This window comes from Mirounga leonina, unplaced genomic scaffold, assembly GCF_011800145.1.
Source record: "Mirounga leonina isolate KUSES-001 unplaced genomic scaffold, KU_Mleo_1.0 Mir_151, whole genome shotgun sequence".
NCBI lineage: Eukaryota > Metazoa > Chordata > Mammalia > Carnivora > Phocidae > Mirounga > Mirounga leonina.
This window is the reverse complement of record NW_023270377.1, coordinates 18,596,450-18,622,995: the sequence shown is the minus strand read 5'-3', so window position 1 is coordinate 18,622,995 and position 26,546 is coordinate 18,596,450. Positions and strand designations below refer to the sequence as shown.

The following is a 26,546-nucleotide window of genomic DNA, read 5'->3' as shown; positions in this document are numbered from 1 at the left end:
CCAGCCAGGCATCCCCTAAAATAATTTTTTATTAAAATAGTAAAACATTCTCATTAGAGTAGGGCAGAAAATATTTTTAAAATATAAGAAAAAGACAACAAGCGATACCCCAGAAGTCCATCAATCAACAATCATCACTGGTAGCATCTTAGATTTCCTTCCATGCATTTTTGTTTACAGCAACTTTATCAATGATACAAAATTTATACATGTCTGTATCCTGTTTTTCCCCACTTTATATTAAAATGGACAATTTACCCACAGTATTAGTTTGAATGTCTTTGGCTGCAAGTATCAAAACAAAACAACTGAATGTGGCTTAAACAATAAGGACTATTTTTATTTCACATAATGAGAAGTACAGGGGCAAGGTAATCCAGACTGGTTAATTCAGGGACTTGGTTATGTCTTCAAGGATCCTCACTTTTGCTCTGCCATCTCCAACGTGTTGCAATATCCTCTTTGGCAGCTTCCTCCTAGTCCTAAAATGGCTGCTGTGGTTCCGGGCACACAGGCAGATGACAGCATCCTGGAGCAAGAAAAGAGCACAGTCCTATTGTATTCCTCTTCAACCACCAGGAAAACCTTCCTAGAAGGACTGCAGCCTATTTCCCCCCACCCCATCTCACAGCTATGCAATGTGAAGCAATTGACTTGATCTCTCAGTGCCTCAATGTTCTTATCTGTACAATGGGAATGATAACTATTTGACTTACAGGGCTGTTGTGGGAGCTGAGAGTTTTTCTGCCTAAAGCACTTAGAACAGTACCTGGCATATGATTTGTGCTATATAAATATTTGCTATTATTATCTAATGGCAGGAATTGCATCACATTCCTGGGTCTAACCAATTACATGGCAGGGCAAAAAATACACCAATTGGCTTGGACCAGTCAAGATCCACCCACCAGGGCTGGGGAGGGGCTCACTTGGAAGCTATGGCCATTCATAGGAGAGCTGGCAAAATAGGGGTAAACAAGGGAAAAAGGGGGAGTGGAGAATGGGTATTAATCACCGTGCAGGATCTGCTACACCTTTGTTAATTGGGGGCTTTTTGTTTTCTTATTTATTAAGGTCTTTATAGTATAAAGGTCTTTATTATTTACTAAGTAGATTAACTCTGTGACAAATTTGAGGCAAATATTTTCCACGTTTTTTGTTGTTGGCTTTTTCTTCTGTTTGCCCATGCATGGTTTTTCTTTCTTTTTTTTTAAGATTTTATTTATTTGTCAGAGAGAGAGAGCACAAGCGTGAGCACAAGCAGGGCGAGCACCAGAGGGAGAGGGAGAAGCAGGCCCCCCCGCTGAGCAGGGAGCCCAATACCCAGGACCCTGGGATCATGACCTGAGCCGAAGGCAGATATTTAACCAACTGAGCCACCCAGGCATCCCATGGTTTTTCTTTTAATTGAAAGGTTTAAATTTTTTTAAGTAGCTAAAAGGGTAATTGTTTCCCTTGTTAGATCTTCAGTTGCTTTTTGTCTAAGAGTAATAGATGCCTACCAAAAAAATTAGAAAAACACTTCTATTGCTTTTAGCCCTAGAAAGTCTTCCACTGTCCAGAGGTTGAATGTATTTAAATTTCCTCTAATTTTGTATGGTTTAATTTTATGTCCTTAACACTTTCATTCACTTGGAATTTATTTTGCTGCACTCTGTTAGGCACAGATCTAAATTGCTCTTTTCCAAATAGCTGGTCAGTTATACAAGCATCAGGTTTCAGGCACCTGGACACTAATAACTAATAACTAATCTTTTTGCGTCCCACTGTCTCCATCAGCTAGTGTTGCAATCATGCTGCATAACAAGCAAATCCAAAACTGAGATGCATACAATAAGTATTATTCTCTCATGCATCCGCGGGCAGGCTGAGTTTCAGCTGATCTAGGCTGGGATCTGCTGGGCTGGGCTGGAGGGTCTAGGTGTGAGTGGGGTCAAATTGGCTCCATGTGTTTTTCATCCTCCTTAGACCAGCAACTGCCCGAGGGATGGTCTCATAGCAAAAGGCATAGATATAGAGACCAGATTCAACCACAATCGCATATTTAAGACCTCTGCTTATATCATTGTCTGCTAACATTCCACTGGCGGAAACAAATCACAAGACCAAACCCAATGTCAATGGTGTGGGGAAATATATTTCACCTTCATTGAAATGTGCATAGTCACAATGACAAGGGATGTGTTTACAGGGAGAGATGAAGAATTAAGAACTGGGAAAAAAAAAAAATTGAGAACTGAAATACAATCTACCAAACCCATGGAGACAAACTTTCAGGAAGCTCAATTGTGTCAAGATAAATGGCAGAACAGAATCTAGAAAGGGATACAAAGTCAAGGAAGTTTTTTTAAGGCAATGAGATACTAACATTTGCTCACAGGTTGAGAAAGAGTAGTGGTCAGCAGGAACACCACTTGAAGGTATGAGCAAGGCTAATAGCATTTCCTCTAAAAATGTGTATGGAAGCAGCACAATTTGTAGGGGGTGGGCGGGCACAGAAATTATTTCCTCTAAGAAGAATATTGGCTGGAAGCAAAGGAATTGGAGGTGGGCCTGAGGTTTCCAGTAGCAACTGGGGTCATGAGCAGGTATCTCAGCAAAGTCAAAGCACTGTCATGCATTGGTTTTGGGGGTCCCAGTAAGGCCGGAATGGTAGAGACCCTCATTCACATGGGATGGCCATTTTCTCCAGCCCTGTCCAACATGAGGGTGGGGCAGAGCAGGTGGGTTGTCAGGTTGGTCCAGGCAGGTCTGGACATTGGTAGGCTAAAGATTGGTAGGCCAAGGGGGTGAGGAAGCTGACAGTTTCCTCAGCTGGTGAGTGGTTCCAGGGACTGAACCCAGGTTCTCACTGGGAAGGAAATGTGGGCAGGAGGAGCTAAGGGGCTGGGAGGAAACATACGGTTTGAGGGGCTAGAGATAAAGGAGTACAGGAAGTGGGGCTGAGGATTCAGAGGGAAGGACACTGGACTAGAGGTTTTCCGAGGTAGAGAAGTTCCAGGGGGATCCAGGGTGTGACCACGTGATTAGGCCATTCAGTTGCACTGAAGGCCTTAGAAGTGAGGTCAGGAACTGAGGCCAAGGCAGAGTTCAGAGTAACCTACGATAAATGCAGATTCCTGGGCCCTAGCCAGACCTACCAAGTTGGAATCTTTTGGGGAGAGGCCCAGGATTCTGTATTTTAACAGGCTCCCGGAGTGGTTCTTAGATTCTCTGAAGTTTGAGAACAGCTGAGCTGAAAGTTCCAATGAGCCATGCTTGCTGGAATTCCCTTATGACAGGAAGCAGGCAGGAAGACCAAGAACAGGTGTCTACTCTTCAGAGTCTGGGCTGGGTCAGTGACTGTGCTGCTGAGGAGGCTGGAGAGAGGTTTTCACGCGAGGCAGGAGGAGCAGTGAGCCTGCCCTGGAATGGCACACAACACGTGTCGGAGGCTGAAGGCTCCCCCTCCAGAAGGCAGGGCAGCAGGAGGGAGGAAGGAAATAGATGTCAGGGGGGTGGCGGTGGGGGTGGGACTTGTTCCCACGCAAACCAGGGTTCCAGAGTGTACAGCACAGCGCCTGGGAAGGAGGTTCACAATGGGAAGGTGGGCCCGGCATGGGGGCAGCAGATATGGGGCTGGGCTGAGGGGGGGCCAGATAATCCTAGCCACCGCTGCTGCATCCGGCTGCCTTTTCTACACTGAACTCACTTCTCCACACTGGTCCAACAAGATGTCTCTCTTCTCTAACATTCAAACAGCTCCAACTGTCTCAGATCCTTCCTGACCGCTCATCATCATCGACGTCATCATCACCACCATCAATACCATGATTTCTTGACCGCCAGCCAAGCGCCAGGCATCAAGCCTGAGCTATGATGCAAGATGAAGGCAGGCTCTCGATCCTAATGGAAGGTCCCGGGCCAGTTGGGAAGACAGGATTCAGACACCAGGGACAGGGAAACTGAGATGGCAAAGTGGATAAGGGGCAGATTCGAGAACCCCCTACCCCCACCCCAGGAACCTGCAGGGAGGCTTACTCTTTGTGAGTTAAGCTCTAAAGCCCCCCATCACAGGCCAGAATGACACACTGCCAGTCACCTGACCCAGGTGATTAAGGGGGTCTCTCCTAGGAGAGTCGCAGAGGCAAACCTTAGCCTTGGCAATGCACCCCGGGCTGCTCAGGGGAGGAGGTCATGGGCAAAGAAGGGTTCCTCAGACTTGGCCCTCCTGCAGCCTCCCCTAATGTTAGGAACCAAGGGCCGTCACCAGGCTTGTCCCAACTCCCTGTTCACTAGCCACCCTCCTGAGTGGGGAATGGCTTCTGCATGTCAGTCCTGCAGGGATTCAACCCACTGGTCAGAACGCTAGTCTTCTGACGGTCACAGGGCTCAGTGGCAATAACCAAATTATCATTCATTCATTCTTGGTTTCTATCATTCACTCATTCATTCAACAGATGCTTATCATCTACTTTGAGCCAGGCATTGTGCACCCCACTGAGAATACAGTGGGGCAGAGATAGACAGATCCTTCCCTGACTTCATGGGGCTTTCATTCCAGCAGGGGGGGCAGATGAGAATCACAAAATAACATAGTGTGAAAAGCGTGATGAAGGAAGTGAGCAGAGCAATACAGCCGATGGTGACGGAGTGGTCAACGAAGGCCTCTCAGAGAGGGTCGCAATTTTCTTTAATTTGATGTATAGCTTACATATGGTAAGTGCGCGCATTTTTAAGGCACAAGCTGGTGAATTTTCACACTTGCCTATGCAAGCGTTTCTCCACCTCTGTACTGTTGACATTTGAGACTGGATAATTCTTTGTCGTGGGGCTGTCCTGTTCAGCGTGGGATGTTTAGCAGCATCCCTGGTCTCTACTTACCAGATGCCACTAGCACACCTCCCCCTCCCTTTTGTGACAATCAGAAATGTCTCCAGACTTGGCCACATGTCTTCTGTGAGGCAAAAACCCCGCTGTGGGGGGCTCCTGGGATAAGCCATGTAATCATCAGTCAGCTCAGGATACAGGCTATTCCCATCAAGGGGGGGGGGCTGGCATTTGAGCTCCAACCCAATGGATGAGAAGCTGCTACCTGTTCAAGAACTGAGGGAAGAGCGTTCCAAGAGGGAGCATGAGCAAAGGCCCTGAGGTGGGAATGAGCTTGGCCCATCTGAGGAACAGTGTGCCTGGTCCATGGTGACAAGGGCAAGAATGGCATCTGAGAAAGTGGAAGAGATAGGCTTGGTGTCATTAAGCAGGGGCCTTGGCATTGGGACATTTCAAAGAACATTTGTGAGTATTTAGTATGCATCTGGTACCACGCCAGACACTGGAGATTCAAAGATGAATCAATTAAATCATACTCCCTACTCTTCAGGAAGACAGTAAAGTCTTCTAGACTCTAGACTCTTGAGATAGACATGTAAACAAATATATATATCTATATATATAGCATGAGGCATTGCATTGAAAGATAGGATTATGGACGAGACCTAGAGCTGCATAAGGGGCCCATGCGTAAGCCCATGCTGGGGTCAGAGGGTTCAAGAAGAGCTTTCTTGAAGAGAGCACATCTGATCTGAGTCTTTGGGGGAACAGAGGATGAATGACACTCCGGGCGGAAGGTACAGCATGCGCAAAGTCTCAAGGATGTGGAGCAATATGATGGATTCAGGGAAAGACAAATAGTTAGGTAATATAAGGTACAAGTTCAGGAGGAGGTGAATACTGAGGCATCAGTCTGGCTGGGACAGAAGGTTTTCATGGGAGAGGAGATGACACTAAAGCAGATTTTGGGGCACCTGGCTGGCTCATTGAGTGGAGCCTGAGACTCTTGATCTTGGGGTTGTAAATTTGAGCCCCCCGTTGGGTGTAAAGATTACTTAAAAAATAAAATCTTCAAAGCAGATTCAGAGCAGATGTTGTAAGTCTTCCAGAACAGTCCAGGGGAGGAGAGGAGGGCTTCCTGAGCCCACATGAGGCCCCTAAAACACCCACCCGCACTCCTTATCCCCAGCCCTGTCCTGGCACCATGTATTTCATAAAATGCATCTTGGATGATTATCTATAATCTTGTCAGTGTGTGTGTGTCTGGAGAGTAAGAATTCGATCATTCTGTATTCTCAGCAGGCTCATAGCTGAGCCTGCATTTCCTGTTTCAGATGACAGAGACTGTGTTTTAATTTCCCAATATAATGCCTGGCACAGCCTTACCTGCAGAAAGGTGTGTTCACAATGACTTTTGATAAGGCTTCATAATTCTTCACTTTGCATGTACAGACACAGACTTAGAGACATACAAAGTCCCTTGGCCTGGAAGGGCCTTCTGCAAAGTAGCCTGTTGATATTCTCTCCTCTCCGCCTCCTGCGCAGCACTCACAGGTGGGAAGCTAATCACAGGTGGCAGCCTAATTCCATTCTATCTGATACGTGTTTATTCAGACCTTTGGTGTGCCAAGCTCCGAGAAAAAGCTGGATCGTGGGCAAGGAGACAGGGAGGGAGAAGGCCATAGGTTCTGGCCCTCAAGATGTATCCATATAAGAGAAAGTCCATGCATGTCTGGGGTTTCTGGATTAGGTGTTGGGATTACAGTTCTGTTTAGGGATTCCTCAACCCATCTCTTGGCTTTTTTGAGGGTGAAGACGAGGCCTCCAATTTATTGTGCGTAACGATGCTATATGTCTCTGCTCTCCACGCTGGGGACCCAGCCTTTAGATCCAGCTGTCTATCAGAGGGAGAGAGTGTGTGATTCGGGGGTCAGCTTATCCAGCCTCTTAGGCCCGAGCCCAGGCTGCAGGGAAGAAAACAAGAGCACTGCCTCACCTGCTTCCCTCCCCAACCAACTCCCAGCAGGAGAGAGCTAACTTGACTGTTGGCAGTATTTCCTTCCCTTCTTGTGCTGGGCCAGGGCTAGGGCTGGAGCCAGAAGGTTTGCCCAAATTTGTCGATGTCACCACGCCTGCCCTTGCATCTGCTTCCCTCCCACTGACCTCAACAACTTCTGGAACCCATCAGGAAGGCAGCAGTGCAGGGGGCGGGAGCAGGGGGTGGGTGGGGGGAATGATGTGGTAATTCCACTGGGCTTAGGAGGCAGGATACCAAGGTCCTACTCCTGTCTCTGCCACCCATTGTTGCATAATCCTGGTTCAATCACACCCTCTGACCTTTGTGTTCTCCTCTCATCCTTAAGGGTATATGGTTTACAGGTGACCTGCTTAGGGAGGCCCACGCCCATCTAAATTGGTCCTCTGTCCTCCTTATCATTGGCCCCTCTGCTCGTTCCCTTTATCACAGCACACTTTGTAATCACACACAAATATGTACATATGTGTGTGTGTATATATATGTGTGTATATAAATATAAATAAATGCGTATATAATTATGTTTGTTGGCTTATTTGGTTTGTTTCCCTGCCAGAATCTAGATTGCAGGCTCCAGGAATGTAGAGGCTGTGTGTCTTTGACCCTTGCATCCACAGAGCCTAGAACAGTGCTTGGCGCAAAGGAGGGCACAGAATAGTAATTTAGTGAATGAATACGTGAATGAATGGCCATTGACCCACATGATCTTCCAGGTTCCTTCCAGCCGAAAAAGTTTCAGGCTAAGATTTCCCGCCAAGAGGACCATTCCAGGGCCTCTCGCAGAGTCCCCCTGTTGGGGGAAGGTGGGAGGCTGTCGAGAGTGGGGGTGTGTGTAGGGGGGCATCCGTCGAGCCTCGACCGCCTCCCCGCCCTCTGGGGATCTTGGATCGGGATCGGCGCAGGTCCGGAGACCGCTCCCGGGCCGGCCAGCGGGGGCGGGGCCAGGCCGCGTCCTGCGGGTGGCATTCGGGGCTTACGCCCGGCCGAGGGTGGCGAGGGGGCGGGTTCGAACGCGAGTCGCGGAGCGGGGCGGGGCCAGGATGCCCCCCACGCCCCCCCAGGCTGGCAGTTCAGGGGGCGGGGCCCCAACCCCGCCGATTCCCTGCCAAGGGGCCTGGGCCGAGCCGTCGCCTAGCAACGCCCCGCCCCGCCCCGCCCGCCCGCGGTCGGCCGCGGGCGCCTGCCCCCAGCATGGCCTGGCCCAGCTGGTCCGCGCCGTGGCTGTGGGTCTCCGGCTGCGGGCTGCTGCTCCTTGTCCTCGTCCTGCTCGTGAGCCCCCGCAGCTGCCGAGCGCGGCGGACCCTCCGCGGCCTGTTCATGGCGCGCAGCAAGCGGCTGCTCTTCCGAATCGGGTTAGTGCCGGGCTCCCGCGGCGGGCGCGCTGCGGAAAGGGGGCTGAGAGGCGGGGGCCGGGGGTAGGGCTTGGGGGTTCGGACGGGGGCTGGGACAACCAGAGCCAGATAAGAGCGATCGAAGGGGCGGGCTGGAGAAGCCACTGATTTGGGGGAACTGAGAAGAGCAGGAGTTGGGGGAGGGCTGGAAAATTGGGATGGGCGGGGGAAGGATTGGAGGGGCAGGCCAGGGAAAGGGGGCATGAGAGGACATCTGGGGAAGAGCCAGATGAGGGGCTGCAGACAGAGCTGGAAAAGGAGGGCAGGTGCAGAAGAGAAGGAATGCCTCAGACCATCGAAGTGTCACTTGAAATCGCCAGCTCCCTCCATGTGTCCCTGTCCTTCTCCCCAACACCCAGCTCCCCACCACACAATGTAAGCTCTTCTGTCCCAAGCGAGAGTCCCAACTCTGTAGGTCCGTCCCTTTCCTTCTATTCCCCCACCCTGGCCCGTGTCTGGAGCCCCAGGCTGTGAAATCCGACCCTTCTCACTCAGCCAGACTTGTGGAGGTTCGCTGACCTCCAATGTCTTTTTCCTGTCAGACCCCCTTCCCCCGGTCCTCACTCTTTCCTTCCCCCTACTTTTCCCCTTTCCTGGGCCAGACAAGGGGGGTAACCAGCTCTGATCTGCCTGGAGACACTAAAGGGGTGGGGGGGTACCACAAGAAGGCTTCCTAGGGCCCCTAATCCCTTCCCGCAGCCAGCCAGGGCTAGGGGGCAGGACCGCAAGCTTGAGGACAGCTATGATGGGGACGGGAACTGTGGGAGCCCTGGCCACTGGCCAGGTTTCGAGGAGGGCCTAAGCCAGGGAATTTCCTGAGCTTCAGAGAGGACATTGTACAATTTATCCCTCCTGCCCAGACCACCCCAGATCTTCCAAGAAGCTTCAGCGCTGGGATTCTACTCAAACTCAGTCTAAGGAGTAGATACAAGGGCTAGTGGGGGAAAAGTGGAAAAGCATGGGGGGGAGAGAGAATCTTGCATGGGTGCCTTTGGGGCATTCACATCTCTAATGGCTCAAACATTGGTTACATTCTTTTTTTTCTTTTAAGATTTTTTTTATTTTTAAGTAATCTCTACACCCAACGTAGGGCTCGGCACTCAAACTCATGACCCCAAGATCAAGAGTCACATGCTATACCCACTGAGCCAGCCAGCACCCCAACATTGGTCACATTCTTGATAATGCTCCAACCAAGTCACCATTGCTCTGCAAATAGCGTTAAATAATGAGATTTACAGATATTTAAATAATTTCATATTTGGGACCTAAAAAAAAAATTTCCCCATAAAATTTCTGGGAATTTCACAGCTCTATGTGGAGAAGGATTTTTAAATTTACTTCTGGCTTTCAAAGTCAGTCACATTGAAGTCATACAAATGGCCTGAGGAAGTGGAAAAGAAAGGTTTCCACAAAGAACTGGAATCAGAAGTCCTGAAATAAGAATTTCCAAGATCGCCTTCTCCGAATCCTGAGGGTCTGGGTATTCCTAGAACTTAGGATCTGGGAGTTTCCAAATTCCCCAAACTTGGAATTCTCAGAGAACTTCTTTGGAATTTGGTTTTTCTGTTGGGCTTTCCTGTGTCTGGATCTCCCTATTGCCTTGGAATCAGCTCCCCAAATTTGCAGAGCAGAAGGGCGTGCCTGGAATCAGAATTCCAGATCCTGCCCCTCCACGGTCTGGGAAACAATCAGTTCAGTCCCTTGGGGGAGAGGCTGTTGGCTGCTGGGAGGGACAGGGGGTGTGAGCAGGAAATGGTCTGGGGGAAATGGGCAGGTGTTGCTGCTGGGGGGTTGCCTCCAGGAAGGATGGGGAGGAGGGGGAGGGGAGGATAGGATGGGACAGGCTGTGATGGGAAGGGGCAGAGTGCGGGGCACACTCCACCCTAAACATGGGGCTGGGAGGACCACAAATAGAGGGTTCCATTGGGGGCTGGAAAGCAGGTGATGGAAATACTAAGAGAAGAGCAGTTACCATTAATAACAAGTAATTAATGATTACCACAAGTAATCAGTGGTATTTGAAAATTTTATAAAGGGCTTTCCTCAGACATAACCACAGTTGTCTTGGGATGGGGATGCCTGGGCATCAGGGAAGGTACACCCAGGCTAACCTGAGATAGACACACACATGGGAGCATGGGAGACAGTGAAGCACATTGCATGTGGGGTTGGATGAATCTGCTTTTGAATCCTAAGGTTTGTTGCTTAGTAGCCACGGGACCTTGGATAGATAACTCAGCCTCTCAGTGCCTCGGTTATCTGCATCTGTAAAATGGGCATGGTGATTGTACCTCCCTCATGGGGATCCCGTGAGGACCAAATGAAATTGTGCATACAAATGCAAAGGTCTGGCTCATAGTAAGTGCTTGGGAAATGTTAGCAATGGCTCATTCTGGAGCATGGGGAGTGGGTGGTAGGGTGGCATTGGCCAGGCTCCTTCTGGAGCTTCCTTCCTTACTTCTCCTGTTTTCCAAGCCTATCCTGTCCACCCACCGCTCAGGAAATCCCACATCCCTTTATTCATCCAGTGAACTCCTAACTCTTCTGGGTTGGGATTGTGGGATCACAGATATGAACAGAGTCTGGTTGTTGCTCTCAAAGTATAGGGGAAAGGAGCATGAACAGGGACCCAAACTGGGGCAGGAGGCAGGGCACAAGTTCCCCAGGGAGTGGCAGGGGTGACTGAGGAGGCTGGCATCAGGAGCGTGGGGCTCTCCCGTGTGTGCCACCAGCTTTGTGCCTCAGTTTCCCTTTTGCCCCTTTGCCCCTTTGCCTCCAGTGGTAGTTGAGAAGGTGTTGCAGAATGGGGCCCTGTGCCTGGGTGGCTCAGTCAGTTAAGTCTGCCTTCGGCTCAGGTCATGATCCCAGGGTCCTGGGATTTAGCCCCGCATTGGGCTCCCTGCTCAGCGGGAGGCCTGCTTCTCTCTCTCCCACTCCCCCTGCTTGTGTTCCCTCTCTCACTGTGTCTCTCTCTGTCAAAAAAATAAATAAAATCTTTAAAGAAAAAAAGAATGGGGCCCTGAGCAGAGCCTCTGTCTCCCGGGGGGGTGGGGGTGAATGGGGAACAAAGCTGAGCTCGTCTGGGGCTCGGAACGTCTTGCACAACTGAGAAAGGAGATGACAGCCAGCCTTTGGGGTGGGCAGTCCTAGCTGCCAAAGCCCTTCTATCCTCCCTGACCAAACCCCCTCTTCATTCCTAGGCAGAGAGGGTCTTTCTTGACTCTCCTGACCCAGGTAAAACCAACTGTCCCTGGGACAGACCTTGCTTGCTCTATTTCTGCAAGAGGAACCCCTTCTCTGGGGCCTGTGAGGCCCACTGGCTTGATTTCAAGGAGCAGCAAGAATCCTGGGCTGAGGGCCCTGAAGTAAATGACCCACCTGCTTGTGACCTGAATGAAGGCTGCGCAGAGGCAGTGGGCTGGGCCATCCCCAGCGCAGCCTGCATGAGGGGAGCAGGGTCCTTTTCCTTTCACAGGCCTTTGGGACCCTGGGGAGCTACAGCCCCAGCATCCACAGCGGCCCCTTGGCTCCAAAGCGTGGCTCTGAGTGGGTGCCTCCTTCCCCGAGCCACATTGCCTACACCCCTGCCCAGGCCTTTGGGACCCTCCTTCACCCCCTGCAGACCTGCCCAATGCCATCTTCCACAGGCCTGGAACTCTTTCTACACTTCCGTCTGGGGCCCATCAGACCTTCCTTCCTCCGTATGTCTCTACCTGTCAAATGTTGTTGCATTCTCAAAGCTCACCTTCAAAATACATCCAAGCACCCCTGGCTGGCTCAGTTGGTAGAGCATACAACTCTTGATCTTGGGGTCTTGAGCTCAAGCCCCATGTTAGGTGTAGAGTTTACTTTAAAAAAATAAATAAATAAAAATAAAATATATCCCCAATCCGAACACACCTATCCGTACTTCTGCTATTGTCACCCTGGGCCAACCCATGGTCCTCTCCTGCCTGGCCTCCGAAACTAACCACTTCCTTTGGCATTTGTACCCCCAAAGTATTCTCAGCGCAGCAGTTAGAACGAAACCATTAAGACTTAAGTCAGAAATGCGCCATTCTCTGCTCAGATCCCTCCCGAATGGCCTCAAGGTCCTGGGTGACCAGCCCATCCCCCACCCCACCTTGTATGCTCTTCACCTTGCTCCTTCTGCAAGGTGCCTACTCCGGCCACTTGGCTCTTCCCTAAACACTCTAAGACAGTCTTACCTCTGAGCTGTTCTCTCTCACTAGAACCTTCTTCCCCCCAGATGGCCACATGGTCTGCTGCCCCACTCCCTTCAGGTCTCTGCTCAAATCTCACCCTACTGGGGAGTCTTGCTCTGACCACCCCATATAAAAATAGCAACACTCACACCCCTGCACTCTCTCCCCTCTCCCCTGCTTTATTGTTCTCCATAGTACATACCACCATAGGGCATCCTATATATTGATTTGTCTATTGGTTTATTGGTTTCTTCCCCCAACCAGCATCTGAGCCGCAGGAGGGAAGAAATATCTTTCAGTGATGTATCCCAGTGTCCAGAACAGTGCCAGGCACACAGTTGGCCCTTGTTAAAAAGTTTTTTGAATGAATGAAAAGCTTGGCGCAGGTGCTGTCTCCTCCATGAAGCCTGCCCAGCCTCCCCAGCCCAAATTCATCTCAGCCTCCAGCATGACCTTGGCCCTGGCCTCCCCCTTAGAGCTTTCACTGCACATTCTGGCTTGTTCTTACATTAGGTGTCCACAGGTCTGATTCCCCCACTGGACTCCTAGCCCAGGGAACAGGACTGAATCAAGAGGGCCTGGCACTGGGGTGAGGGAGAGCAGGGGAAAGCCGAAGGAACAGACCCAAACCCAAATCAAACAAAACCCAGGGGCCTTGGCTGGGCAGGTGGCCAGGGTCGCAGGCAGGACTGAGACCTGGCCAAGAGGCCTCCAGCCATGGCGATGCCTCTGATTCCCCTTGAGAGCCCTCAGCCGGCCTCCTCCTCGCTCTGGGGAAGATGGATGGAGTCCAGAGAGGGCTGTGAGGGCTGCGGGCCGGCATGGAGCCTGGAGCTCGGCTGCGTGGTCCCCCGGGCAGGCCTGTTCCGACCCCGCGCAGGTACTGCCCCTCTCCTGGGAATGGGGAAGTGCCCCCCCCAACTCCAGGCTTGCCAGCAGCTTCAGGAAACTCCCTCCCTAGGGCCTTTTTAGCTGTCTCATTATCTTCTTTGGTTTCCTCAGTTTTCAGAAAGTGTAAAACATTGAGTCTCTTTCTGTTCCTAAGGGTCCTGAGAGCAGGCCCCGTTCCAGTAGCGCTCCAGGCCCCTCGGCCCTCAGACAGGCATTTCTGGGTTTGGTTTCATAAAGAGGTGCAAAGCCTGGGGCAGTCTGTGTCCTGGGGGGCATGAGAGGAGATGCCAAAAGTGCCCCCTTGACCAGAGGCCGCAGCAACCTGGGCCTGCGTGTGGGGCCTAGTGGAGTTCAGGGCCCAGGACGAGGTGGGACTGACACTTGAGAGCCCTCAGGCCTCTCTGGCCCAGATGGGGAGACTGCCCGCGGGAGGAGGGGAAGAAGAGCTCCATTGTGTGTTCTGCACTGGGTGTCTGAGGGAGCAGGGGGAGGGGAGGGGCTGTGTCTCAGTCCCCAGCTGGCCCACAGGCCTCCCATGGGGCTAGAAGTTCAGACTCAGAAGCCAGAGAAGCCATGCTTCTGTTCAGTGAGGCTGGGAGTGAAAGGTGTGCCCGTGACCCCTCACTGGGGTGACTGGTGCTGTGTCCCAGCCCTAACCCCTCAGGGAGGGCCCCTCAGGGCAACTGCAGGGGATCACCCCAGGCAATCTGCCCCCCCCCCCCCACCCAAACCTGCACAGCGGTTTTTCTGAGTCCCAGGAGACCAATTAGGAAACTTTTCTTTTGTTTTTGGTGAAGGGACAGTGGGTAGTTCTGGGCCCCAGAACTGCTGAATCAGAATCCAGGCAAGGGGCCAGGGCATCGGGGGTGGGGGTGGGGCTGAGGGTGGGGGCGGGGAGAGCAGGGAGAAGAGGAAAAGGTCCAAATCTTCCTGTTTAACCAGCACCCCAAATCATTCTGATGAGTGGCCTCAGGCCCAGATCCCACCTTTCTGACAATGCCTGGGAACCCCATGGCAGAGAGTTTGAATCCCACATCAGGCCCTGGGGTGTCAGCAGCATCTTGTAAATCATGTGACCTTTCCAGGCTGAGCTACTCCTTCAGGGAGGAGGAGGAGCACCCGGTTTCACAGAGAGGGAAACCTAGGCGGGGAGTGCGTTCCTGGTTCTTGCCTCTGGCAAAATTAGAAAGGAAGCTGTAGGGGCCCGTTAGATGGGGCAGTGACTCCCAGAGAGGTGGGGGGGCTAGCAGATGGGACAGGTTCTTCCCAGTGACTCCTTCACCTTCACATTTTCCTGGCTGGGGTCTGTTCTGTTTTCCTACTCTTCTGCCCATGGAACCATCAACCCAGTCATAAATCCGGGATTAGGAATCAGAACCTTGATTTGAAAGGGACCTGCAGGATTCTCCAGTTCAGGGTGTCTTACCCTGAGGTCCATGGGGTCTCGGACCCTCTGCATTCATCAGCAAAATGCAGCACATGTAATGAGTTCGGCCCAAGTATGGGTCTCGAAAAGGCTAAAACCAGTGATCCAAGAGGTCCCAGGGGCCAGATACTGGGCCGCGTGTCTGCATCACTGAAATCACCCTGACATATCCTTTTTCTCAACAGAGACCCTCAGAGGAGGTGGGTGTCTACCCGAAAATACTTCAGGCCCACTCATGTCATCCTCCGTCCTCATTCGGGGTTCAGGGAGGATGTTAGTAGTTAAGAGTGTGAACTCTAGGATCGGGCTGCTGGGGATGATTCTCTGCCCCACCACTCGCTTTGGTGTGATCCTGAGTGGACCCCTTCCCACCTTTCCGGGCTTCTGTGTCCTCGTCTATAACATGGAGGAACGAATAGTAGCTGCCTCCAGGTTGTTTGGGGGTGGACAGGAGATGACTGGTGGGGAGACACTTAGCTCAGGGCTACACTGAGGTGAGGTTGGGAGGAGATGAGCCCGTGCGCTCCATGCGTGTGCAGACCCCTGTCCAGTGCTCCCTCCATCTCCTCCATTCAGGGGCCCCGGGCCCAGACCCCAGAACCTGGGAGGTTGGGATTTGGTGCCCTGTGACGCAGCCCCACCCATGCCCTTGGGTCTAGGTGACCTGGTTATCAGAGCACCCTGCTGGGCCAGGTGTGTGGGTGCAGCAGGGAGAGGGAGGGACGTGGGAAGCCGATGGGCAAGCAGGGGAGGGGAGAGCAGGGGCAGAGGCGGTTGCAGCTTGGGCTCATAAGCCCCCACCAGGCGTCACAAGGTCCACAGCCAGGCATGGGGCCCGCGGAGCTGATGGAGCACTCTCTGCACCAGGTCGCTGCTTTAACACCGGCATGCTAGCCACCCACCCCCCCCAGCCTTTCCTGGGCACCAAGTCAGCATTTTCTGAGAGCCAGTTTGTGCTGTGCTGGGGCTGGGGGTACCCCGGGGGGTGGTGCGGAGGAGCCTGGAGGAGCAGGCTGGGTTACCAGCCGAGTCCGCCTACACCATGCATGGCACTGATTAGACACCAGGGAGAAGTGGATAAGGCCCTGCCACTGAGGGACCAGGGAGGTGGCTTTGAGCCGAGTGCCCAAGAATACTTAGGATTCGAGTAAATCCAGAAGGCCTGGAGGGTATTCAAGGCCACAGGGCAGGAGCTGAGGCAGGATGGTAGTCTGAGATTTGCAGGAGGTATTGGAGGCATTCACAAGAAGATAGATAATATAACAATTCCCCCGACCTCCCAGCTTAAGCAACAAAATATTACTGACATGGTGAAGTCCCTGTGCCCACCTCGCAGCCCACCTCCTTCCTGCCCCTGCGGGAACCCAGCTGAGCTGCACCTCGACCGTGCCCTCAGCTGCCTTGATTCTTTCCCTGCATCCGCCTGTATCCCCAAGCAATATAGATAGTGCTTTTGCATGCTTTGGCATTTTTAGTTATTTTGGGTTTTTTTTTAAGATTTTATTTATTTATTTGAGAGAGAGCGAGCGCATGTACACACAAGTGGGGGGAGGGGCAGAGGGGCTGATCCCAGGACCCTGGGGATCATGACCTGAGCCCAAGGCAGACACTTAACCGGCTGAGCCCCTCAGGCGCCTTGCTTTGGCGTTTTTAATAACTGTTGCAGATTGTCTGTTTTCCCTGTAGTATGTCTGTTAGCTTAATGTTGTGTATTTGAGTTTTGTGCACGTTGAGACCTGGTGCTCTAGATCATTCTGGTTGTCAGACACACCCCTGTCACCAGTGGGGAGCCACAGAGGGCTCTTGAGCAGGAGCAGGACTCGTTCAGGTGGCGCTTTAAGAACTTACATTTTTCCATTGGTTTGCGGTTTGGGCAGAGAGCTGAGGAAAGGCGGCTTTCGCAAGGGCCTCATGAAGAGCTTCGGGGGCCTGTTCCCTGGCGCAGCCCATGTTGGGTTGTGGGGAGGCGAGACTGAGAGGATTCAGTTGGGGTAGCATATGTCAGGGAGAGAGTTCAATGTGGAGCTCAAGCTGTGTCACTGGGAGGGTGACACGGCCTTTCCCAGAGAGCGAGGCCGTAGGGGGATACGGGAAGGAGCTCACAAGCACGGTTTTGGACGCTGGTGACTGTGACGCCCAGCCAGCACAGCAGGCAGATGAAGAAGGAGCCACAGTTCTGAGGCTGGAGAGAGTCACACAGCAGTCACTGCCGGAAGGAGCAGGCCTGGGGACAGGATCCCAGAGTCACTGGGTCCTCGCCCCCGCCTCCCAGCCCAGGCCAGCCTTCCGGTGCTCTGTACAGTGACCCAGACCTCAGGCCCACAAAGCCACCTCGTCCCTCCCCCCATAGCCAAGCAGGGCACCCATCTTAGGTCTGGCATCCATTCCCCCCTACCTCTGCCTCACCCCTCCAGTCCTGTCACCCTGACAGTCCCTTGTCATGTCCCCCACTGACGACTCAGTTCCTCCGGCCACCTGCCATCCTGCGCCCTTTCACCGCTCCCTCCAGCACTGCAGGCCCCCAAGCTCTTAAACAGGGAAGTCAAAGCATGTGCCTCCCCGCTTTAAAACCCGCCAGCAATGCCCCCCACCCCCAGGCTGGCCTGCCCACCCCCTGACCCCTTCCCTGGCACTCTCCATCCCTCCGCCCTGCCTGGCAACTCCTAGAACATGCCTGCCTGCCTCGGGGCCTTGGTGCCATTGCGCCCCGGACAGCCTGCCCTCCGTCTCTCCTTTCCGTTCCGGCTCAGGTGTGACCGTCAGGGGTGTGACCGTCAGGGAAGAGCCAGGCCTTTTCCCTGAGCACCTTGTCTGCAGTCAGACTGCGTCCCCTCTGCTGCTCTCTTGCCTCACCAGCTGCACTCGGCCGCTTGCCTCTGACTGACTCCTTCCCTGGTCTGGGGTCTGGCGGCCCCGGTGGCCTTGCTCTCTGCTCTCTGCCCTGCGTCCAGCACGTGCAGCAAGGATTTGCTGAAGAGAGTGAATGAAAGAAAGGGGCCTTGTTGATGGCAGCCTCCCAGTGCACAGCCCCTGCCCTCGTGGCTCTTGACCTTCGCTGGGGGAGAAAGCACATGTAAGAAGCATCCAGTAAGGGAAGACAGGCAACATTTATCAGTCCCTCCCGAATGTGGACAGCCATGTTCCAACAGCTGTGAGGGGGCCCCGGCCGAATTCGGGAAGGAAGTGACAGTTGCTAAACCTTCCACCCACCAGGCCCTCGGCGGACTATTCACATTTGTTATCTTGTTTTATGTCACTGAACGTTCACACAGTCCTGCAGGACTAAGTCATGGTGTCGCCACTCTGTAGATGAAGCTGATCTAAGAGACCAATAACTCGCCCAAGGACACGGGGCTGGGGGCGCCAAGCCATCACTGGAACCCAGAGCTTCCTGTGGCCAGGGCCCAGGCACTTTCTATAAGCCTAAGTAGGAAGGAGTGAGGTCAGGAACAGGACTCCAGGCATGGATGCAAGGTGGTGTCAGGGCACAGACGAAAGTGATTTTATTGACTTATGATCTTTTAAGTTTTCATTTTGAAATAATTTCAGACTTGCAAAAACAGTACACAGGATCCACCTATACCTCTCACTGGGCTCCCCTGAATGCTACGTCTTCCCTAACCACAGACAGTCAGCAAAACCGAGACGTTAGGGCGCCTGGGTGGCTCAGTTGGTTAGGCGACTGCCTTCGGCTCAGGTCATGATCCTGGAGTCCCGGGATCGAGTCCCGCATCGGGCTCCCTGCTCGGCAGGGAGTCTGCTTCTCCCTCTGACCCTCCCCCCTCTCATGCTCTCTCTGTCTCATTCTCTCTCTCAAATAAATAAATAAAATCTTTAAAAAAAAATTAAAAAAAAAACCCGAGACGTTAACGTCCATATAAACTCTTACCGACTCTCCAGACCTTACTGAAATTTTTCCAGTTGTCCCATTAACATTCCTCTTCTGGTCTAGAATCCGATCCAGGACATTTATGTTGTTCCAGCCCATCCCTTCCTGCTGGGCCTATCTGGTGCGCCGGCTCTGTAATTACCAGAGCACAGCGCAGAGAACAGGCAGCCCCTGCCGGCTGGGTGCTTTCCTCCCCGCAGGGACTTTTACACTTCCCGTCTGTCCCGTTCTTGGTGAGCCTTCCCCAGATTCTGGCCCAGCGGGCCCCCTCGCTTCTTAGAAATGTCACCTCCAGAGTGGCCTTCCTTGATGTCACCATTCTCTGTTCTGTTGCCCAGTTTGGTGTTGTCATCTTGACTTGACAATGTGTTTGTTATCCTGCCTGTCCCACTAGCTTATGTATAAGCTGCCAGAGGGCAGTGACTCTGCCTTACTCACTCTGCCCAAAGCCGAGCCAGGCCTCACTAAATACTGTTGCATGGGTGAAAGTGGGAAGATCTGCAACCGATTTGAAAATGAAACAGAAAGAGGGCCAGGGTGCCTGAGTGGCTCAGTCAGTTGGACGTCTGCCTTCAGCTTGGGTCGTGATCCCAGGGTTGGTTCTGGGATCGAGCCCCACGTCGGGCTCCCTGCACAGTGGGGAGCCTGCTTCTCCCATTCCCACTGCTGCTCCCCCTGGCTGTACTCTCTATCTCTGTCAAATAAATAAATAAAATCTGAAAGAGAGAGAGAAAGAAAGAAAAGAAAGAAAGACTATGGAAACTGGACATAAAGACACAGAAAGCATGGCAAAACCCTGCCACAGGGCGTCCAATTTCCCGAGGCACACGGGTGCACGCGCACCCAGAACAGAGATGGCAGTGATTAATCTCTAATGCAATCATGGAGACCTGCTCATGTTTGACCAACTTGTTTGTAGACAAATCAGCCAGCTCTTCCCAAAGGGGCCTCAAGAGCGGCTGCCCCTGCCCCCTCCACCCCAAGATAGACACAGCAAATCTCCATAGATATTTAGGGTCCATCATCTACCCCCAACCCTGCACCTTGACTCCTCTCAGGCTTTTTTTTTTTTAAGATTTTATTTATTTATTTGAGAGAGAAAGAGCAGGAGAGAGAGCGAGCAGGGGGGAGGGGCAGAGGGAGAAGGAGAAGCAGACTCCACATTGAGCAGGGAGTCCGACACGGGGCTCAGTCCCAGGACTCTGGGATCACGACCTGAGCTGAAGGCAGACACTTAACCAACTGAACCACCAAGGTGCCCCTTCTCTGTCTCAGTCTTAATCAGCCAGAATCCCTGCCCCTTTTCTGACTGACTTGCTGGATGACCCTAAACACTGACACAGGAGGCTTTTGACACCAGCAGCCCAGCACCCCACCCTGGTCTCATTTTTCCTTGTGAGAGACCAAGGTGTGAGACAGTTTGAAGTGGCTTGTCCTGAGCTGGCTGGGCTGCTCACAATATTTGCAGGGCCCGGTGTAAAATGGAATCTGGAGCCTCTTGCTCAAAGAGCAGGAAAAAGGTGCCATGAAAGATACTAAAATATAAGCTTTTCCTTTCTTCTACGATTTCGCTTTTGACTTTGTCTTGATGTTTTTATTTATTTATTTATTTTTTAAGATTTTATTTGTTTGACAGAGACACAGTGAGAGAGGGAACACAAGCAGGGGGAGTGGGAGAGGGAGAAGCACGCTTCCCGCCGAGCAGGGAGCCCGATGTGGAGCTCCATCCCAGGACCCTGGGATCATGACCTGAGCCGAAGGCAGACGCTTAACGACTGAGCCACCCAGGCACCCCTGTCCTGATGTTTTTAATTTGCTACTTAACATCAGCATAAGTAAAAAAAAATTAAAAATCTAAATTATCAGCATGAATTTTGCCTTTTGCTTTATTATATATAATCCCAGTTTTTTGTTTTTGATTTGCGGGGGGGGGGGGGGTTACAGGTAGGAGGGGGAGAGAATCCCAAGCAGGCTCCACACCAGCACAGAGCGCTATCCCCAAACCCTGAGATCAGGACCTGAGCTGAAACCGAGTGGGAGAGGTTCAACCGAGCCACCCAGGCACCCCTGTACAATCCCAGTTTCAAATGCAAATATAAGGACATTTAAGTCACATATGAAATCACTGAAACTGTAATTCACGTTTCCTAGCTTGTACACAGTATTTTGTTCTTACCCAAGCAGTGGAAATGCCGCACAAAACGGAATCACCTGTTTCTATTTTCACTTTTGGTACACCCACATTCTGCCAGCCCCGTCTGCCTCCGGCTTACTAACGAGCCAGGGAGGACGGAAGGGACAGGACAGATGGGCCACCCTCTTTCCCTTGCCTCCTGTAGCGTTGTTTGCAGCGAAAACGGATCATACAAGGAAGTAACACGAGTAAGAAAGGATGGGGCAGGGTTTCTCGGTCATTTGTGTTTCTTAGAACACCTTCTTTATGCATCTGAAGCACGTTCTGGTTTGGACCAAGCCGTGGCCTCTGTATACATAGATGTATACTCACCTTGTAGCCCCTTTGAGTCTTGAATCCCCACCACGGTGGGGCCACCAGAATCCTGCGCTCGTGGGCACCGTGAACGTGGGGCGGGGGGGAAACATTAGGGACCGAGCATGCGCATACTGTGTGGGCTTCGACCCCCGCATTCCCTCGTCCTCTCAGACTTCACTTCCGGGACACAAATCCAAAGGTAAAATCATGAAGAATTTCAAGATGGCGGCAGTGGAGCGTTGAACCCAGCGGGGGGCCGTGTGTGCCTGCGCCGGTCACATGCTCGCCCTGCATGCCGCCATCCTGTGTTTGGAGGACTCTTAGTCACAAGACCCCTCTGTGCCTTGTGCCACTTTCTCGCCTGTCGCATTTGTAGCCTGAGATGGCCTGATGTGGTGGTGGGAAGAGGGAGTGTGGTCAGGCCATCCCGCCTCGCCTCTGCCTGCTTCCTCCACCAACCCACCAACCCACCGGACAGAACTTTCTATAGTTTCCCCAAACAAGGCCCTGCTGTCTGCTGCCTCTGGGCCTTGCCTGGTGTTTCCTCTGCCCCGGAGGCTCTCCGAGTTTGGTCCCCGGGCCAGCGGCAACCAGCAGCACCTGGAGCTTGTTAGAAATGCAAATTCCCAGGCCCCACCCCGGACCGGCTGAGCCGGCACAGACAGGGGGACGGGGCAGGGAATCTGGTTCAGCAGCTCCCCGGCGTGATGTGATTGCCCACTGCTCTTTGGAACTACGTTTCCCACCTCATTTCGCTTCCTAACTCCCCCACCCCTTTTGGGGAATAAACCCCTCACCCTCGGAGTCCCTTCTGTGAATCCCTCAGCTCCCATCTCCCCCGATGGGCCTGGGGCTTGGGGGTGTCTGTCCCCTTCTCCCCCTCGGCCTGAGGACCGAGAGACCGAGCAGGGCACACAGGAGGCACACACTAAGTGGCGGCAGAGACGCGCCGACTGCGGGGGTGGCCGAGGGTGGGGACGGGGGCGGGGCTGAGCGCAGACCTCCCGCCCTGCAGGTACAGCCTGTACACGCGCACCTGGCTCGGGTACCTCTTCTACCGCCAGCAGCTGCGCAGGGCTCGGAACCGCTACCCCAAAGGCCACTCCAGAACGCAGCCCCGCCTCTTCAACGGTGAGCTCTGGCTGCCCCGGGCCAGCGTGGCCCCAAGCCGTGCCCACCCCCACCCCCGCCTACGCGCCATCATACTGCCCCCCTCGACCGCTGGGCTCCCTGCCCGGCACCCCGCCCACGGCCCGTCTCTGTCCCCCAGGAGTGAAGGTGCTTCCCATCCCCGTCCTCTCAGACAACTACAGCTACCTCATCATCGACACCCATGCCCGGCTGGCTGTGGCTGTGGACCCCTCAGACCCTCAGGCCGTACAGGTGAGGGGAGGACTGGGGGCGGGGCAGGGGTACTTTGGGTCATCGTGGGGACTGGCAGCTCTCCCTCACTGGAGAGGGGCTGTCCCTGATCCCTCTGCCGGTGGGATGTGCCCCCTCCTTGTGCCCTCACACACAGACCCTGACATGCAAGTACACACAGAGACCCCCCCCCCCAACCACAGCAGGGGTTGGGGCCAGTGTCCGGGGCATGGCGGGGACGGGGGGGGGGGGGGGGGGGCGGAGACAGCCGAGGGGGAAGCCGAGCCAGACGGAAAGGGATGCTGACTCAGGACCATGGTCTGAGGTTTCTTCTGTCTTTCACTCTCTGTGGCACCTTTCTGACCCTCCTACTTCTCTCCTCATCTGTGTCTCTCAGTGTCTGGGTCTCTCCATCTTTCCTTCCCATTTCTTATTTCTCTGTGTGCACATGTATCTGTGTGTTCCTCTGCCCCTCGCGCCTCCCTCCACCCACCTCCCCATGGCCTCCCCTATGCCCTGGCTCAGCCTCGGCTGCCCCACTTCTCCCCAGCCTTCTCCTCCCTACCCTCTCATTCTCTAGCTCATCACCTCCCTGTCCCTCATCCTCCCTGCTCTCCCCCCTTTGCCCAGCACCTGCGCCCCTGTCCCTTCCTACACACTGCTCCTCCATCTCAGTACCTCTTCTCTCCCCCAGGCTTCCATTGAAAAGGAGGGCGTTAATTTGGTTGCCATCCTCTGCACCCACAAGCACTGGTAAGGGGCTGGGGTGGGGGTCTGGGTACAGATGATCTTCCCTGGCCGACCCTTGCCCCAGTGGGCTTGGCAGGACTAGGCCCAGTGAGGACAGGCTGGGCTGGGGGGCAGGGAGTCAGGATGCGAGGGCACCCACCTTCTTCATAAAGTCATGGGGGCACCAGCAGAGAAGGAGGGAATGGGTGGGTCTCCCACCGCAGCACTTATCAGGCTCCTGAAACCCTAGAGGAGGGCAGGGCAGGCATTTATCTTTCGTTCCTTGGGCATGTATTAGATGCCCAGTGTGCTCAGGATATGGGCAAACCCTGTGAGTTCTTTCCTCAAGGAGATTATAGTCGGTAGGGGAGACAGCCTTGTGTGACAGTGTACAACAATGACAAACATTTAGGTGGCAGTTGGCACAAAGTACACGAGGTGGAGGCCCTTGGTGAAGTGTGACCAGATCCACTTGGAGGAATTAGACGCTGATGACCCTGGAGCTGAGAGAGTCCAGAAAGATCAGTCGGCACTGGCTGGGCGATGGAGGGGAGGGGTGGCAAGTCGTGGGGATGACGCTGAGAGCAGGGGAGCAGCTCGAACAAAGGCCTAGAGGTGTGGACAGCTTGGCTCAGTTCAGAAGCCTAGGGCTCAGGGCTCGAAGGCCTGGAGATCTGGAACGAGGAAGGCAAAGAGGCCTAGTACCATTGCCCCTCAGAGTCCCTGCCTGTCTCTGCCATCCTCCAGGGACCACAGTGGAGGAAACCGTGACCTCAGCCGGCGGCACCAGGACTGTCGGGTGTATGGGAGCCCTCAGGACGGCATCCCCTACCTCACCCAGTAAGTCCCTGACCCGGGGTGGGTGGCCCTTCTGTGCCCCCTTTCCCACACCCCATCCTGCAGTCGACTATTGCAGGACTGCCAGCAGTTGGATCTTTGCTGAAGCCCTTCGTGGCCCTTAGAGGGCATATCACAGCCCACCCCCCAACTCATCCAGCCATGGTCCCCAAGAGAGGGAGAGACGAGGGTTTGGATCTGAAGCTCTGAGCACCGTCAATGCCTTCCCTGTCTGGTGTGGGGTGTGTCTGTCCCCTTCTCCCTCTTGGACCTGAGGACTGAGCAGGGCAAACAGTAAGGCTCCGTCCAGACACTGCATGTCCCTGCCTCCTTCAAATCACCCAGCCCCTTGGGCCTCGGGTAGGGCAAGGATCAGCACGGCCCAAGCTCTAGCACCTTCGCTCCCCTACTGCCTTGCTTCTCAGTCCCCTGTGTCATCAAGATGTGGTTAGCGTGGGACGGCTTCAGATCCAGGCTCTGGCCACTCCTGGCCACACGCAAGGCCATCTGGTCTACCTGCTGGATGGGGAGCCCTACAAGGGTCCCTCCTGCCTCTTCTCAGGGGACCTGCTCTTCCTCTCTGGCTGTGGTGAGTTCCTCCCAAAAAGGGAAGCAGGAGTGGGGGGTAGGGGTCAGGGCAGAGACCCAAGGACAGCACAGCCGCATGCAGTGCACGAAAACTTTGCTTTCAGTGCAGACACTGCCTTGCTGTTACTCCCATCGTGTTAGCCCATTGTTTTGAACACCCTCACGACTCCCCCACAGGGGATGCACAGAATGAGACAATGCTTGCAACTGAGTACAGACCTGGCAGGGCGTTTGTTTCCACTGAGTAGAGCCTACCTAGTTCTCCAGTACCTGGAGAGACTAGGTTGCAAAAAGTGGAGAAGCGCCGAATGAGAGGGTGACCCGTGGGTAGGAGAGGATCACGGTCCCAGGCTGCGCGGAGTCTCAGAGGGCAGCCCAGGCAAAGAAAGAAGTGCTCCGTGGAAAAGAGCCACCCCACACCAACTGTGCCTGGGGCCCTGGGCACTCAGCCTGAAGATTCCATCCCCCTCTCCATCCACGTGTCAATATGTGCAATGCGGGCCTTCCCACAGGCTTGGTTGGGGAGTGACTGTGGGCTCAGCAACTAGTGGGAAGGAGGACGTAGAGGCCCGGGGGGTGAATGTGGCAGGGGCCAGGTTGAGGCCTGGTGGCCAGCCCCAGCTATGCACGCTGGTCCCCACCCCCCTCCATGTACCTTAGACTGAGCTGTGTTCTTCTACCTTGTAACACACCCACTGCCCCTCACCAGGACGGACCTTTGAGGGCACCGCAGAGACCATGCTGAGCTCCCTGGACATGGTGCTGGGGCTGGGGGATGACACTCTGCTGTGGCCTGGTGAGGTCCCCCTCCCACTCCTCCCTCACTCCCCTGGAGTTCCAGCCGCCCCAGCTGCTGGCCCAGAGGGGACACCACTCCAGCTCTGGAGCCAACTCTAGCCGTGAGGGCAGAGCCCCCTTCATTCTGGAGTTCTGGCTCTGAATGCCTCTGCTTCTCACGCCAACTGCCCCTGACAGCCAGCCCTCGGCCTCTTGGGAGCCCTGCAGGCCCCAGTGCATCCCAGAGAGTTGGCTGATATTTTATAGCCAGAGCCGAGAACAGAAAACAGCCTTTGCTTATCAGAGAAGTCAGTAAATCCGCTCTGCACGTATCCACTGCATGCATCCATAGCCCACATTGCATGTGCATCCATCCCCATGCATGTATGTGGCACATCTGTCCGTCCAGGCATCCAGACACTGCATGTCCCTACATACATCCACGAACATTGGATAGCCATAGTTCCTCAAACACATCACTGAGATGTCAGCAAATCTTCAGAATGTATATTTATCCATCCACTCATTTGACAAATACTCGATTGAATGCCAAACGCATACCAGGCTCTGTCCTAGGCACCGGGAACACATCTGTGTTCTAGGAGCATTATTTTTCCCACTTGCCAGATGACAAAACTGCGGCTCAGAGAGGTGCCATGACTTGGCTGAGGTTGCACAGCTGGGCAGGGGCGGAGTCAGGGCTAGGATGCAGGGCTCCCAGCTCCAGGTCTGGCGGTTTTGCCCCTGAACCGCTTCGGCCCCTTCGCTCGTGGCTGACCTGTGCCCACATTTAGAGAAGCAGCCCCATGTGGTTGGGGCTTTCCCGGCAGTGCTAGCCCTCCCCCTGGTCTCAGGTAGCCGGAGGGCTTTTTCTGACCATACCACCCCTCTCTCTGTGTCCTGCATCTTGGCCCCCACCCCCACCCCCCGGTGGTCCTTAGGTCACGAGTATGCAGAAGAGAACCTGGGCTTTGCAGGTGTGGTGGAGCCCGAGAACCTGGCCCGGGAGAGGAAGATGCAGTGGGTCCATAGGCAGCGAATGGAGCGCAAGAGCACGGTGCGGGGCGGGGCCTGGGGTCCAGCCCGGGGGGGGGGGGGGGGGGGGGGGGGGGG

At 53.9% G+C, this 26,546-nt stretch overlaps 1 protein-coding gene across 1 annotated transcript in view; it reads left to right on the top strand.

Moving 5' to 3' along the window:
- Window positions 1-8,011: 8,011 nt before the first annotated feature.
- Window positions 8,012-26,546, top strand: part of PNKD (PNKD metallo-beta-lactamase domain containing) — a 20,774-nt gene continuing 2,239 nt past the window's right edge. The window contains exons 1-8 of the mRNA XM_035007154.1: window positions 8,012-8,196; window positions 22,156-22,271; window positions 22,411-22,523; window positions 23,197-23,255; window positions 23,979-24,071; window positions 24,494-24,657; window positions 25,366-25,452; window positions 26,375-26,490. Coding sequence (XP_034863045.1) covers window positions 8,036-8,196; window positions 22,156-22,271; window positions 22,411-22,523; window positions 23,197-23,255; window positions 23,979-24,071; window positions 24,494-24,657; window positions 25,366-25,452; window positions 26,375-26,490 — 909 coding nt within the window. The 5' untranslated portion in view covers window positions 8,012-8,035. The remainder of the gene's footprint in view (window positions 8,197-22,155; window positions 22,272-22,410; window positions 22,524-23,196; window positions 23,256-23,978; window positions 24,072-24,493; window positions 24,658-25,365; window positions 25,453-26,374; window positions 26,491-26,546) is intronic.